This window comes from Elaeis guineensis, chromosome 15, assembly GCF_000442705.2.
Source record: "Elaeis guineensis isolate ETL-2024a chromosome 15, EG11, whole genome shotgun sequence".
NCBI lineage: Eukaryota > Viridiplantae > Streptophyta > Magnoliopsida > Arecales > Arecaceae > Elaeis > Elaeis guineensis.
In genome coordinates this window covers 17,895,299-17,912,696 of record NC_026007.2, presented here as the reverse complement: position 1 = coordinate 17,912,696, position 17,398 = coordinate 17,895,299, and the positions used below count along the sequence as shown (strand labels likewise).

General features: G+C 43.2%; 1 protein-coding gene across 1 annotated transcript in view; it reads right to left on the bottom strand.

Moving 5' to 3' along the window:
• Positions 1 to 17,398, bottom strand: part of LOC105034909 (vacuole membrane protein KMS1-like) — a 134,538-nt gene that overhangs the window by 66,706 nt on the left and 50,434 nt on the right. The window contains exons 4-5 of the mRNA XM_073249529.1: positions 11,724 to 12,029; positions 5,585 to 5,746 (exon numbers count right to left, since the gene is read on the bottom strand). Coding sequence (XP_073105630.1) covers positions 5,585 to 5,746; positions 11,724 to 12,029 — 468 coding nt within the window. The remainder of the gene's footprint in view (positions 1 to 5,584; positions 5,747 to 11,723; positions 12,030 to 17,398) is intronic.

Below are 17,398 nucleotides of genomic sequence, written 5' to 3'. Positions count from 1 at the left end.
GCGGCTAGGGGATCAGAATAAGGGTCGAAAAGCCAATTAAATGAAGATTTGTTTACCTCGAGAAAGGACCCTAGGGAGTCCCAAACCCGCTGCTCAGGATCGGCGCGATCAATCCTCTCGACGACTTCGGGCAGAATGCAGCCGTCGATCAACCGCTTGATCAAGTTCCTGTCATTGAAGGGATTCTCCAGCTCTTCTTCAGAACCGTGGGATTCTTCGATGGCGACCCGGCGGCCACTTATCTTGTGGGCCACCGACTTCCTTCTCCTCCCCCTCTCGACCCTGGGTGCCTCCGCGGGACGGACCCCCGAAACGGGAGCCTCAGTGAGGGGACTCCTTGAAAAGGCCCGGAGAGTCGGGGGTTCGGCGTCCGAGGGAACCTCGACCGCAGGAGCTGCCTGGGTAGGCGCAGTCGAACTCGTCTCCTCTGTTCTGGCCTTCTTTGCTGATCCGGAGGCCGCGGCACCTTTTCTTTTGTCGGCCTTGAGGCCCCTGACGAGCATCCGTGCTGCTTCGGCGTCCACTCCTAAGAAAAAAAGAAAAAAAAATCAATCAAAAATCGATGATGGGGTGAAAAAGGAAGAAGTGACATGCAAAAAAAAAAAAAGAGAAAAGAAAGAGAAGAAAAGAAGAGAAAAAAAAGGAGGACGGGAGAAAAGAAGAGGAAAGAAAAGATGGAATACTCGTAGGATCCTGGGGACTCAAGCTGATGTTGAACAAAAACTGCTCCTTCAGAAGGTTGGGAAGGGAAGGAACGGAATAACCAAGAAGCTTCCGGGCGGCTTGAAGGTCATCCTCTCCTAGGCTGGGAGCCCGGCGGACAGAGTCCCTCAGAGAGCCCCAAGGGGGCAAGCCCAGCCTCAAAATCGGACAGTGGACGAAGAGATACTTCCCCTTCCAGTTGTGGATTGAAGAGGGAGCACCTTTCAGTAACCCCTTCTTGCCAAACTGGGAGGAGAAATACCACCAGTCCTTTGCCGAGGGATGACGCTTGAAAGTGTAGAAATGCCTAAACAAAGAGAGGGATGGCTGAACTTCGACTACGTGGCAAAGGGAGAGAAACCCTATCAAAAACCTAAAAGAATTCGGTGCCACTGAAGCTAAAGAAATATCTAAGAAACGGAAGAGGACGACAACGAAAGACGGAAGCGGAAGCCGGAGTCCGGCACGGAAGGCCTCCTGATACAGGCAGAGCGGCCAGGCGGGGGGGTGCTAGCCCGGTCGGCGGGACCGGAGAGCTCCAGATCGTACTCCAGAGGAACTCCATACTGAACCCTTATTAGTAGGAGTTCATCCGGAGTCAGAGAACAGGGAATGGCACCCGGCGCAAAAATCGGGCGAAGCCCAGCCCCAGATGTGGGTTCATCTACAGTGTGGGGGTCCTGGAGGGCTGAGGTGGACGAACTCCCAGAACCGCTAGAGGCGGAGGTGTTGGAAGACATTTCAAATGAGGACCCTAAAAATCTCGGAGAAATCAGGTGGAACAAGAGGCGAAAGGTTTGCAGGAAACCAAACCAAAGGAGGGCGACAGGAGAAAGATGGAGGAAAAGGGGCACCCGAATGGCAAGAAGGGGAACAAAGTTTCAGGACTAACCTAAGTCGCTCCGAAGGATGCAGAAGGTGCAAGGACAGGGATGACTCAAAGGATGCCTAGGGCCAAGGTAGACGCCAAGGAGGGTCAGGGCTCTCGAAGAAAAGACAGACACCGATAGAACTTTCAGGCGGAATAGGGCCCCTAAAAGCAGAAGGGCGAGTTTAAATAGACCCTAGGATCTGGCGCCATAATGATCGCGAATCCCCCCAGGCCGACCCGCGCTCGCCACGTGTCCCACTCGCCACGGCAGGCGGCTAAAAGCGGCTGACAACTGACAGAGCCATTACTGCGCCATACCTGGGCCAACGTACCAGCAAAAATTCTGAAAGGTCCCTTCGAATCGCCCCGATTCGAAAAGACTCCAGCACGCGCGCATTTAATGCCAAAATATCTGGGAGAGATCGTGCACAGGATTCAAGGGGACAACTTCGGCTGCAAAAATTTCTCTGTACTTCCTTCATTCGAAATTCGAACCCGAAAGTAGGGGGACTGGTGTTGGGTATAAAATATCCCCCCAGCCGAAGTTCGTAATAGGAGTGACCCTCCGGGGATCCAACCGACTTCCGACCTCCGGCGACGTCTCTTCAAACCTCCAGGGCGGCCGAGCCTCCGCAATACTCCCAAGTTTTGCTGACGGATAAGCCCCCACCAGCGTCGACCGGATTCTTCGCGACGGACGGACTACACCCAAATTTCTACTATGATCGACCATCTCCTAGACTTCGTCCGGACTCCTACAGGAGCCAGACTTCGCCCCCAACTCCAATTGCAAGTAGACTTCGTCCGGACTCCTACGGGAGCCGAACCTCGCCCCCGACTCCGACTGCAGGTAGACTTCATCCGGACTCCTACGGGAGCCGGACTTCGCCCCCAACTCCAATTGCAGGTAGACTTCGCCCGGACTCCTACGGGAGCCAGACCTCGCCCCCGACTCCTACGGGAGCCGGACCTCACCCCCGACTCCGGCTGCAGGTAGACTTCGTCCGGACTCCTACGGGAGCCAGACTTCGCCCCCAACTCCAATTGCAGGTAGACTTCGCCCGGACTCCTACGGGAGCCGGACCTCGCCCTTGACTCCGGCTGCAGGTAGACTTCGTTCGGACTCACTACGGGAGCCGGACTTTGCCCCCAACTCCAATTGCAGGTAGACTTCGTCCGGACTCCTACGGGAGCCGGACTTCGCCCCCAACTCCAATTGCAGGTAGACTTCGTAGACTTCGCCCGGACTCCTACGGGAGCCGGACCTCGCCCCCGACTTCGGCTGCAGGCAGACTTCGTTCGGACTCACTACGGGAGTCGGACCTCGCCCCCGACTCCGGCTGCAGGCAGACTTCGTCCGGACTCACTACGGGAGCCGGACTCTGCCCACGACTTCAATTACAGGTAGACTTCGTCCGGACTCCTACGAGAGCCGGACTTCGCCCCCAACTCCAATTGTAGGTAGACTTCGTCCGGACTCCTACGGGAGCCGGACTTCGCCCCCAACTCCAATTGCAGGTAGACTTCGCCCGGACTCCTACGGGAGCCGGACCTCGCCTCCGACTCCAGTTGCAGGCAGACTTCGTCCGGACTCACTACGGGAGCCGGACTCTGCCCACGACTTCAATTACAGGTAGACTTCGCCCGGACTTCGCCCCCAACTCCAATTGCAGGTAGACTTCGTCCGGACTCCTATGGGAGCCGGACTTCGCCCCCAACTCCAATTGCAGGTAGACTTCGCCCGGACTCCTACGGGAGCCGAACCTCGCCCCCGACTCCGGCCGCAGGCAGACTTCGTCCGGGCTCACTACGGGAGCCGGACTCCGCCCACGACTTCAATTACAGGTAGACTTCGTCCGGACTCCTACGGGAGCCGGACTTCGCCCCTAACTCCAATTGCAGGTAGACTTCGCCCGGACTCCTATGGGAGCCGGACTTCGCCCCCAACTCCAATTACAGGTAGACTTCGGTCGAACTCCTACGGGAGCCAGACTTCGCCCCCAACTCCAATTGCAGGTAGACTTCGCCCGGACTCCTACGGGAGCCGGACCTCGTCCCCAACTCCGGTTGCAGGAAGACTCTGCCCGAACTCCTACGGGAGCCGGACCTCGTCCCCAACTCTGACTGCAGGAAGACTCCGTCCGGACTCCTACGGGAGCCGGACCTCGCCCCCGACTCCGACTGCAGGAAGACTTCGTCCGGACTCCTACGGGAGTCAAACTCCGCCCATGATTTCACCTGCAGACTTCGTCCGGACTCCTACGGGAGCCAGACTCCGCCCATGACTTCACCTGCAGGCTTCGTCTGGACTCACTACGGGAGCCGGACTCTGCCCACGACTTCAATTACAGGTAGACTTCGTCCGGACTCCTACAGGAGCCGGACTTCGCCCCCAACTCCAATTGCAGGTAGACTTCGCCCGGACTCCTATGGGAGCCGGACCTCGTCCCCAACTCCGGTTGCAGGAAGTCTCTACCCGGACTCCTACGGGAGCCAGACCTCGTCCCCAACTCCGGCTGCAGGAAGACTCCGCCCGGACTCCTACGGGAGCCGGACCTCGCCCCCGACTCCGGCTGCAGGAAGACTTCGTCCGGACTCCTTCGGGAGCCAGACTCCGCCCATGACTTCACCTGCAGACTTCGTCCGGACTCCTACGGGAGCCGGACTCCGTCCACGACTTCAATTACAGGTAGACTCCGTCCGGACTCCTACGGAAGACGGACTTCGCCCCCAACTCCAATTGCAGGTAGACTTCGTCCAGACTCCTACGGGAGCCAGACTTCGCCTCCAACTCCTATTGCAGGTAGACTTCGTCCAGACTCCTACGGGAGCCGGACTCTGAGCCCCTACCGCAAGCGACCGGCTCCGAGTCTCTGCTGCAAACGATCTACTTCAAATTTCTACCACAAGCGGCCCGTGCCGGATTCCCACCGTAGCCCTTCACCCAAGCTTCCATTATGGGCGAATTCCGTTTGGATGTCCGTTGTAGACTGGCACTGGCCGAGACTCCTTGACAAATGATCCCCGTCCGGGCTTCTATGGAGACCGTACCCCAACCGGACTTCGGCCGACAGGCCTGGACCCTCTGGCAGGCCGCAGCAACAGCCACGACTCTGCTCCACTTCCTGCGACGGATTTCGCGCGGCTCCATCACTCCCTGGCGGGCCGCAGTAACGGCCACGACTCTGCTCCACTTCCTGCGATGGATTCCGTGCGGCTCCATCACTCCTTGGCAGACCGCAATAATGGCCACGATCCTGCTCCACTTCCTGCGATGGATACCGCGCGATTCTTCCATCCTCTGGCAAGTCGCGACAACGGACGCCGCTCCACTCCCCGCGACAGACTCCACGTGGCATGTCTCAGTGATAGCCACGATTCCACTCCACTACTCTTCGCAACAAACTCCTCCTGACCCTGGGCAGCCCACTGCCAGACGGTTACAAACATCGCTATCAATTTGTTGCCCCCTCCTCCTATAAAAGGGGGACCCCAGATACGTTATTCTCTAAGCTCTATTCTCTATCCCAAAAATTCTGCTAAAATTTTCGTTCGAGCACTCCATTCTTGTTGAGGCAGAGAACTGACTTGAGCGTCGGAGGGTCTTGCCGGAGCAATCCCACATCCGGTTTAGATTTCTTTTGCAGGTCCCGACGGCGACCGCGACTCCCTCGACTCCAGCTTCTCCGACGCAGGTAGATTTTTGCACCAACATAACCTATTAGTTTTTCCAAAAAAGTCGCTAAGGTATGTGTTGGTTATTTAGTACTCTAGAAACACCCGTCCATTTACATATATTCTAATTTAAAATTAACCGGAAGTTAAACAAGCGGAATTGCAGAAACTGCACAATTCTTGATGTTAAATTACAAACTGATCCGCTTTTACCTTGATTAATTTAGAGGTACTTTAAAAGAACAAGCCAAATCCAAGGCACAGGTGTATATAAACGTAGGATGCATCCATAGCAATATATTGTACCATTGGGAAAGAACAAGGAAGAAACAAAACTAACCGAAGCAAGTACTAATATTGTAAAAAAGTTAAGATGCTGCACGTGCGAAAGGAGCCATCGTTCAATTTGTTTCAGGGAAGCTGATATAAATCCATCTTCTTTTGAAGAAGCAGCATCCAATTCATCCATAGCATCCACCTTGCTGCCTGACAAGCATGCTGCAATGCATTTCTGGGTTAGTATAGAAACCATTTTTAAATGTAAATGATTAGTGAAAATATGAACCAAAAAGTTAGACATGCTAAGCATCACTTGAGTATGATGATTCAGGTTGCAAAATATATGAAAAGTATGAACACTTACAAGACAATATGATCCAACAAGGATATTAATGCTACAATAGAAAGGAAGATAATGCATGAGATCAAAGATTCAATGCCATACTACTTGTATTTCCTATCCTTGTATGCGTAAGTGCAGAGATTTCGTGCAACTAAATCATTCTGCTGCTAAGGTATCCGATTTAAATGCGGACTTCATCTTGGCTTACCTCAAGGCCTTTAGTGTAATTAAACCTCAAGATCTAAAATTTCTGGCAAGTTGGGGAAAACATACATGTGACCTTAGACCAATTCTAGGGACATGTTTACTCCTTTACACAATTCTGATGGCCTTTAAATGATGTCAACAAAAAGATGATTGCCTCCTCCCTCTCTAAACCCTCTACAAACCAAGAAATAATGACTTAAAAAAAAAAAAAAATCAACCTCTTTTGATCATGGTTTCAAGTGCCAACTTATGACTGTTCATGTCGACCAGCACATACTATACTAGGGTGTACTGGCAACTGGCACTTGGCAACAAAAATAGGAAAGCAGTATTTTCTAGTTTTTTTTCGGTATTATTATTACTACTTGTATTATTACTGCTCAAGGTTTTGCATCCCGATGGGATGGGGGGCGTCCCAACTATCCTATCCCATTTCTATGAGAAAATGAGAGCGAGACATGGTTGAGACTCTAAAATCCATCCATATGAGGAGAGAAGAAGAAAGTACAGAAAGAAAGAACAGAAAGATGAAGAGAAGGAAAAAGTGAAAGAAAAGAAGGAGAAAAGAAAAATGAAAGGAAAGAAGAAGAAGAAAAATGGAAGAAAGAAAGGAAAGGAGAAGAAAAAGAAAAGAAGGAAAAAAAATGAAAAGAAAGAAAGAAAGAAGAAAAAGAAAGAAAAGAAGGAAGGAAAGAAAAAAGGCAGAAAATGACGAGAGAGAAATGGAGAATATCTATCTGGTTGGATGATCGAGACCACCACCAAGATAAAACAGGACAGCAGGACATCCCGTTTAATGGAGAAACTAGAACATCTTCATCCCTTGAGATTTAAAATCTTGCTAATACTATTACTAGTATTATGATAGTAGTATTAATAATACTACTCTATATATCATCTGACATACTCCAGCTAGTATCACTTAAATCCCCTCTCTGTATATCATCCAAGAATTATGACTTGAGGAAGCTAAGAAAAATAGATACATCATTTTTTTTTCAAAGAATGATTCTAGATGAGCTTGGATGCTTTTTGTAGCCCCATGATGCACCTGGAGGATATGTGCTATAGGAAAGCTTTGTTATGCAGAAATTGAAGCCAAAACTTCAAAACACAACACATTACCAATCATAAAGCTGAATAAGAACTAAAAGATAGCAACTAGCAAACTATATAAATACTATAGTCAAAATGGACTGATCCAATCAATGGCAAAATTATAACTAAAAGTAAAATTCAGCAAATAATAATCCCAAAACCTAGCACAAGAAATTGAAAAATAAAACATGGGAGGGACCAAATCAAGGAGTGATGATCGAGATCTAAGAGAAATGAGTCAAGAACTGAATTGAAGAGAGATAATTGACAAGAAATAAATTGGAGAGGGAGTTCAAGGAAAGTAAGAGGATAGGATGTCACTGACGGATGGATTTGCTATTCCGGAGTGACCTCCATGCCATAAAAGAAAGAATTTAGAGTGAGAGACTTGGCCTTCAAATCCATGCACCAAGGTACTCAATAGCATGCCAATGAAGCACACGGAGGGCTGTAGCAGCCTTGGAGAAGAAAATTGGTCCAATCAGAATTTTTTGCAGTGCTAGCCTCTCTTAAATAGTTCTCTAGAGTTCCTAGATCAATTGGGATACCCTAGTATGGAAATACTTGGAAGGCGGGGCATGAAAAATAAGAAAATAGGCTAGGAGAGCTGCCAACTAACTAAGAAAGCAATGGAACCCTCCTAGACCGTCCCGAAAAAATGGAAAAGAGGACAAGGCATATGCTACAAATAAAGAAGTATGAGGAGGAGTGCATGGCTACTAGTGGAAGAGGTTCAACTAGGGTTTTATCTCATCTTCTGATCTTCCTTTCTCTCATCAATCCTGGCCATCCAATCATAATTTCATTTTTTAAAGCTAGGTGATCTAATCCCTAGGTGTGGTAATCCCTAATTTTATTAATTTATACCTACCATATCATCGAGTCACTTAAGTAGTCATCTGACTTACATATAACAACTTAGGGCTTGTTTGGACTTCTGGATCTAAAATCTCATGAGATCCGTGAATTGGGCCACGACAAGCAACTAAATGAAGCTAGTTTAGACCATATTTATAAGAATCCAAGGAACTATTAGAGTGGACCGGTCCGAATCCCATAAGGAGAAAAAAAAATGTCTGAATTCTAATAAATATAGGCCTAAACCAATCTCTTGTCCTGGCCCAACCCATAAATCCCATGAGATTTTGGGCCCAAACATCCAAACAGATCCTTAAATGGATCTAGACACCCCTCTCTCCACACCTTTGTCTAAAACAAAATAAAACCAGCCAAAATCATGTTCAATCGATGCACTGAAAGTTGCATCCAAAACCTGAAACAAAAGGTAATCCAAATAAACTAGTATGGCCCAAGAGTACAAAGGGCTCCACAAGAATAAAATAATAAAACAATGATAAATTCCAAACTGCGACACTTCCCCTGGGAGGGAAGAACTGGGTCCATCGAGTTGCGCCTGATAATCTCGAAAAAATATTCTCTTGACATTATGTAAGTTCAGTCTCATATATCCAAGTGAAGTTAATAAATGGTCAATCTCTCCAGCGGACTGAGTATCTCCTATTTGTGCCATGTAAAATCCAGGTCTCATATACATCCCTCACATCCTTGATGGTCTCAGAATCAGATCAATGTCAATATGTCTTCAGATGTCAACAGCTCACGATGTATCCATAAAGATCTACAATGTTAAAAACAGAAGGGGGCATATCACCTGGAAGATATAGAAAATAGGCATTTGGGACTAACTTCTTCAAGATACGGTAGGGCTCAAACTTTTGCCAACTCAACTTGTCGTCGGACCCCGTAGGAAATGTTTCCCCTCCGAAATAGGATCATCACAGGCTCAACAAAATCAAAGCTCTGCTCGCTCTCATGCTGATCAATTGCTTCTTTATACTTGGCAGTTGTGGTCCTCAGCTTCTCAAGCAGAACCCCTACATGATCTAAATGCGCGCAATGAGGTCATCTGCATCAGTGCTATGTCTCCCAGGATAAGGAACTGAAATATGATCTTGGAGTGGGATGGTATGGCCTGGAAAGTGGTCAATGGAACCACTATACACAAATTCTGCTTGACGAATAAATAAGTCACGTTGAGTAGGTCACCCTCCAACAAGGCAACTAAGTAAATCACCTAGACTACGGTTAACTATCCCAGTTTGACCATCTATTTGAGGATGATATGCACTAATAAAATGCAATTTTATACCCAATATCGACCACAAAGTACTTAAAAAATGCCTAAGAAACCTGGTGTCCCTATGCGAGATAAAGGACCAAGTTATGCTATGTAGACAAACAACCTCCCTAAAAGTAAATCAGCTGTAGGAGATGCATCAAATGTTCTCTGACATGGTATAATGCACCATTTTGAAAAACCTATCCACAATGAGAAATACTGAATAAACACTCTTGGAAGTCCAAGGTAAATAATAAAATAAGATCCATAGTGGCGTCTGCTAGGAATGGATAATTGTGAATAGAGACCCATCATATGGGATCACCCCTCAAATGATTGGCATACTCTACATCGACTCACAAACAGAATGCATCCCGTCTCGACTTGGGTCATGTTCCACAAGAGCAATAGTATTGGTCTGGCCAAACTGACCTCCCAAACCACCACTATGCAACATACAGACCAAACACTAACATAAAAAGCCCACCCTGAATGACATACAATGCAATAGAATTAGTCCCAATCAATTGATAAGAGTCCTAAAGTGGTCTAAAATATGGATCAATATGGTATTGGTCCCTCGGAGAATAAGAAAAAGACCTCATGATGCAATGTCCCAAAGAGATATGTCCCCTACTAATCACATTAGCAACACAACTTAGGACTCCTAATTTATGTTACAGGCTGAAAGTGTAATGCAGCACATGACACGATTAAGAATAGGCAGTATTTGACACACTAGATTGTTAGATTAGGTGAATGGAAGTATAGACCACCACCATTTAATATTGCATTCTTATGCATTTTTCATTTTAAAATTCAATAATCTTTTCTTTTTATGAAAAGCGGGGGTGGGGAAATCCCACCTATTTTTTATTAAAATAAAACTCGCTAGATCATAAATTGGAACTATGGAAGAAATGGGTCAAGTTATAGTTCTTTTAACGGTGATGGGTAATGAATGAATGTGCAGTAAGGGAGTCATTTCAATTTTTTTTTCAAATAAAATATAATAAAAGTTTTTTATAAACTATGATAAACCAAATTCATTTCCTTCACCTTATTTAACTTGCTCATTAAAACATGCAACTATAACGAAGCTTCTTGGTGTATTAACCAGTGTTAGACATGTGAGCTTCTATCTCTTGTTCATGGCAGATTTCTAGACCCATGGGGGCCACCTATTAGAAAAGTCTTTATTGAGACTGAGAAGGATGGCATGTGAGCTTCTAACTCTTGTTCATGGCGGATTTCTAGGACCATTGGCCCCATATGTTAGAAAAGCTCTTTATCAAGATCGAGAAAGATGAACTGGGTGAGAGGAACAGGGCTTTTCGAAAACCAAAAAGTCTTGCATAAAGGCTTCAGAGAGGGAGGACTTGGAAGCCCTTCACATTTTATATAGAAGAGCATAGCATGTGCAATAAGGCATAAACAGCCATTATCCCTTGTCAAATATTTTGGATCTGCATTGTCCATGTCACTCGATAGATACATCCATATTTTTAATGGTGCACTTTTTTCTCTGACTTAAGGAAAAAGTAAGCCAAAGGAAGTGTGCATAAAAAGAATGGGAGATGGAGAGTAAAGATCTGTAAGTTTGGGATGTGAGTTGCTCCTTCCTCTCACTCACACACACACACTCTCCCACTCTTTCTGGATGTTAAGGAGACAGTTTGCCTCCTTTTTCCTTTGCCCTGACAGGACTTTCTAAGCACTGAGATTCCAAAGGATGGTATAACTTAAAGGTAGAAGTTATCTATAGAAGAACAATGGATGGTTGTGATTCCTTAAAAGAGAACTCAAGAGAGAGCAAGATCTGAGCAAAGAATTTTATTTATTAAAAATGAGTAGCATCCTGTCTAAGTGGGTCTACGTTTTATTTAAGGAAAAGTCTCTTTGCCAATAGCCAAAATTATCTCAGCTGGAATTCTGTATCTAAGAGGCCCTACAACAAAGGGAGTTTACAGCAGAATTCTAAGAAGGGATAGCAAGGAAATAAGAAAAAATAAAAAGAATTTGGATGCTATGATTTTTTGTTTTTTCACTGGCCACCGAACAGAAGTCCAGTTGCAGATGGCTTTTTCATCTAGAGCAGTCAAAGGATAAAGTAACATGTTCTAAAGATCCAAAAAAAAAAATTAAAATGAAAGAAAGAAATATAAGCTCATACTATTTGCAAGTTAGCAAACAGAAAGGATGAAAAGGATGGAAATTATGACAAAGCATTTAATCATGCTATCAAATCCTTGACGAGAGAAAATAACAAAGGAACAAAAGGAATGTGTTTCAATTATGGCAATCACAATTAGCGTAGATGAAATGCCAAGGGAGAAAACATGCGCTAAGTTTCCATGCTTGAAATTTTAAAGAACATAAGCAAGAGCCAATACAATAAAGAAAGGTACCTGCTCTTGAGATAAAATAAGGAGGAAGCTCTCCAACTGCAGTTCCCAGACCCCAGAGAATGGCATCTAGCTGAACCTGCGGGAGTAAGCTGCTAACAGGAACCCTTACTAGTGAGCCAGGTAATGGTGGGTATAATGGAGGTCCAAACTCCGAACAATCTTTTTCCAGCCATGATGGTCCACTTTTAAACTGTATGGTATCATATGGAGCAGTTTTCAGATCAACACGACCGCACTTCATTGCTTTTATGGTAAACAGAGCAATATGGGGCCCCAAATACAGCACAAATGTGTGCAGGCCAGATCCTGCATTAAAATAATATAAGCTGATTAGCATGCATGCAAGTGAAGAGAGATCTCCCATTTCTTTCAAAAAAGAAGTGAGATTTCCAATGAAATTGAAAAGATAGAACTTTAGGAACAAAAATAGATACAGTAAACTAATATATGAGCTGGATACACATTTGGATAGATCTGATAAAATATAATATTTCAAAATCATAATACTACCTGAAAATTTCATCATGCCTCTTCAGCATATCAACATCTGTGAGCATGCAGTATAAATAGTCATAGAGAGAAGGTTGGAGGCATCAGCAAAATCCACAGCTTGACCAGGTACAAATAAAGAAAAAATAGACAGACAAAAGCATTATACCATGAATATGGTATTAAAACAAAAGAGTTATACCTACAAGTATGTGAATGTTAAAGGATGCAAAATAGCAAGTGAAAAAGTATGGAACTAGTAAGCATCGGTAACAAATTGCCTACAGTTACTATAAACTGATGAGCGTGAACAATTATATCAGTTTGGTTTTATAAATTCCATACCAATCCATGTCTATTACAGTTATATAGCTATGCTTATCGAAATTTTAAAATTCATTTATCTCATCCAGCTTTATGTAAATGTTACTTTAAGAAAACGAAAGACTAGCCTTCTTTCACATCACGAAGCAGCGCATAGCAGTCTATTTGCTATACATTCACCGTGCCAAGGATTTAGCAAAACCTATGCATTCATCAACTAACCTTGTCAACTACTGTTATGACCCAAGCCCAATCTAAAAGCACAAAAGAAGAAGAAGAAGAAGAAGAAGACGACGACGACCAGCACGTGCAATGCACGTGCTGGAATAAGTGCGGAAGAGGGGAGAGTGCTGGAAAACATGCTGGAAGTGGAATTAGCGTGGAACCAGGGAAGAACGCGAGGAACTCCCGAAGGAGTTCCTCTTCCAATCAAAATCCCAAATCTATTCGAAATAAACAAACTCTAAATCCCTTCCATTAGAGGTCTATTTAAAGGCATCGATTCTTTGGATCTTTTCTCACCAAAAAAAAAACAATCCCATTGTGGGCTGCCTCTTTTTCCATGATTTCCGGCGATTTGATCTTCTTTGGCCACTAGAAATCGGATCAAAACCCATCCAAAAAAAAAAATCAGGTAAATATCTTCGATTGTCTTCCCTCAATCTTTATGGGTTTAATCTTGATTTTTTTGCCAAAATTTTCTGTCAAAATCCCTTGGAAATCACTGTTCTTCCAAATCCCCTGTTTTGTTTTTCGTTCTTGGTTTTCCATTGCCGTTGACTACCTCCGGTCACCGGATCTTGGTCGGGGTCGCCGCTGGCGCCTGTTCCTCCGGTCACGGGTGTCACTGGAGGGGTGATGCCTTCTTTGTTCTGGGAACAAGAGGAAGACAACCTCCCCTGTTCTGTTACGAAAAGAAAGAAGAGAGGACGCGGGTTCTCTCTTCCACGAAAAATAAAAAAAAATCCCTCTTCTATTATCTCTATTTCCTCTCTTTTTCTCTCTAATTTTTCTCTCTATATATTTTTTTTTAAATTTCCTCTCTCTAAATTATTTATTTTTTCATAAAATTTTCTCTCTAAAATTATATTTTTCTAAAAATTTATCTTTTTAAAAGTTATTAAGAAAAAAATTTTATTTTGATGAGTTTAAATAATTTTAATGAAGGGATTTTAATCCATAATCGCTGATTGGCATGTTGACACCCATCTTGATCAAACTAGATATTATTAGATTTTATCATCCATCATTTTGTTGAGTTATCTGTGGAGTAATTGAATCATGATTTGATGAAAATTATCTTGTTCGGACCAATCGAAATGTTAGACTGTGTTATTTGATCAATTCAAATTGTACCTTGTGAATTCTTTCTCTTTTAATTTTTTCTCTTCATTTGATTTATGAACTCAATGAAAGATTTTCAATCCTATCACCTCGAATCTGATTTGGCCTAAATAGTCATTCTTTAAACCATTTATGTCCTAATTAGATCTTAATCAAAAGAAATTAAAAAAAAATCAGATGATCGGACCAATCTAAATCATTGAATATGGTATTCATATTCTTTCTGATTATTAGACTTGATCTTATGTAGGGGTTGTAGATACTTGATAATCGAATACTGTGATATGATCTATAAAATAAAGATTTTAGAAAGATATTTCTAAAATTATGTAGATTTGTTGGAATATATACAAGGTAAGTAATACTTTACTTTTTCTAGATTTATCGATAAATTATAATATATTTTTCTGATATGATTTGTAAAATGATGCATAAATTGGATGAATGATATTTTGTTATGAAAAATATCTTATTTTAATATGTTATGATAAAGTATGATTGAACATATTGATTTCATTATGCATTATATTGATTGATTTCGATACTATATGATCATATGTTTTCTTATTGAATTAGAATAAGGAATATGATTTATGAAGAATTTTGATATAAGAACGATATAAATTGATAACCTGACTATGTAAAGGATCCCGTCAATAGGGATAAATATTTTGGCAATTGATTTATCTTGAGGGTTTATATCGCTAGTGAGACCAGCGACATATCGCCAGCAAGACTAGCAATTTTGAAGGACTTTGCTACCAGATGATTCGCAGCTTACCACAAGATGATATGCGGTGTTATGATCCTGTTACAAAAAAATATGATCATAACTCATGGTTGATGAAAAGAACTTAAGAATGAAAGAAATTGAAATCTAGAAAAAAACTCGAACTTTTAGAAAAAATAAATTTAGCATGAATTATATTGCATAATTGAAATTGATTTCGAATTGATAAATTCTATATATTTATTTTCTATAAATGATTATTTACTTTAATGCCTGATGAAATTTATTTAAAGTGATCATTGTTATTGGGCTATCTAGCTCATTATCTCATATTTTATTATTTTTACATATGTTGAGACATTAAGATGATACAAGATATGAATGGAAGAGTAATTAGAAGCAGAATCTCCATATTTTTATTTTAGATTGAAAGTCTTATTAAATTTAATGTAAGACTTATTAAACATTGTTGAATTTATTGAGATATTAAAGTTGAAATTTGGATTGTCATATTTTTATTTAAATTATTGATTAATTATTCTACTGTTGTTTTATGATAGCATGATAAGATACGTTGCATGCTTGTGGAGAGAGTTTCCTATGAGTATGCGGTGGTTGCCAGGACCTTCGGTTCACAATCTTGGATCGGGGGTGTGACAACTATCTCATATTAGACAAATGGAAGGTGATGAACTATAGAGAAAATCAAACCAGCATTTTGGTCCAGTTTCTTAAGCATAAATAGCTTATCATTAGAGTTCTTATGAATGTCAACATGCTATGTTGGTTTGGTCAGTAAGTCTTTGTTGCACAGGATCTGGTACTACAAGGTGTAGCAGGAAGAAAAAAAAAATAAAACCAAAAACACAATACAAATACATAGATCGGCTTCAAGCTTACCTCCACGGGGTGTGCAAGCTGCACTATAAGAGAATAAAACAAAACCAATGTAAGAGGAACTCACCACTCAACTTTTGTATAAGAGTCTCTCAATAACAAGCTCTAAAACTCTTATAAAAATTTTTTAAAACCTCTGTTGAAGCCTTTTTGTACCTTCAAGATATCACCAGCTTCCCTACGCAACTAATGGCTCGTCAATCGGACTTTTATAGACTCCAAAAATCTTAAAACACTGTTACACTAGGAAATAGAGCTCAATCAAGCCTAAAATCATCCGTGACCATCCGATCGTGATCGGCTCGCACCAAAGCCGTTCGATCGCATACATCAGGGCCATCGATCACCTGATCAAGCCCAGATTCATCCTCAGCCATTCGATCATGATCGGTTACGATTTGGACCATCGGATCGCTCAAAAAATACTCTGAACTGCATGTGGACTGCATGTTCGATCCACACGGCTCCCATGGACCACTAGTGCCCCACGGTCCATGGTGGACTGCGCAGGAGCGCTGGTCATGGGCACCTATGCGTGCTGGGTCGGCCCATGCGTGCCCACACTGGGCCCACTTGTGTGCTGGGCCGCACGTGCCTACGCGTGCATGCATCTCCGCTGGGCTCGATCGTGCTGCCGCTAACCTCCGTCGGCCCGCTATTGAACGCCATCGCCTTGTGCACCGTGCCACTGCTTGAAGCCTTCTTTCAAGCTTATCTTCTTCGTTTGAACTCCGTTTGGGCTGTTCTTGAGCTCGTTGGACTCCGTTCATCATCTTAGACCTCGTTGTGGGCTCAATATGGATCAAATCTTAAGACATATTTTCTAACAATCTTCATCTCGACTCGATATTCGGCCTTCACCTATCTTTGAGAGCTTGTGATCCTTCTCACCCCCACGCTCTAGGGCATGCCTACTGTCTCATGGATGGGCAAACGTGAGAGTCAAGTCAGACCGCTTGTTGCCCAGCTATGCAACCCAAGAGGGGGGGGTGAATTGGGTTTTTAAAAAATTTAAGCTTAACTAATTACTTATGAAAAGTATTTGTTAAAAGCTTGATGAATGAGGAGAAAGACTTTAGTTCAAGATTAATTACCTAAAGCAAGAATGCAAGGATATAATAAAGAAATAAAGAGAAACAATAAAGCACACCACAAACACAAGAATTTATAGTGGTTCGGTGCCAACCTTGCACCTACATCCACTCCCCAAGCTCCTACTTGGGAATTCCAATCCACTATACTTGTATTCAACCTGAATACAAACGTCGAAAACTCCGACACTAGCTATCCCAAGCTAGTCCACTTATTTTCCGGGTACAAGCCAACCCAATATACTCCGATTTCAGGTTCGGATCAACCTTCCCTTGTTTTGAAAACCCTCCGAAAATAAGAACAATTACTCACAAAGAGTAAGACAGTTTAGAGCACAAATAAGTACAAGAATAGCTCCTTAAATGAGCGAATATAACATTAAATACACTTTACTCAAATGAAGAATCCTCTTTTGGATTTCCTCAAGGTGGATGAAGAGTTGAATGAACGCTTGAGGAATAGGTGAGCTTTGATTGAAGGCTTCTTGAAGGCTTTGAAAGAGCTCTTGATCAAGGTTGAAAAGTTGGCTTGAAAAACCTTCTCTTTGAATGCTCTTGAATGCCCTTTTGAACGCTCTTGCTTTTCTCTTTCAAAATCTCTTGTATCTCTCGTGTATATTGTAGATCCCCTGTATCTCTCGTGTATATTGTAGATCCCCTTTTTGTTTTTCACCTTTTGAAACCTTTTATAGCTTTAAGAAACAAGGAAAAATATTTTAGGCAGAAAAAGAGCCGTTAGAGCATTTAACGTGAGCATTAAAGGCAACTAAAATGGGCAAAAAACTAGCCATTGCGGACAA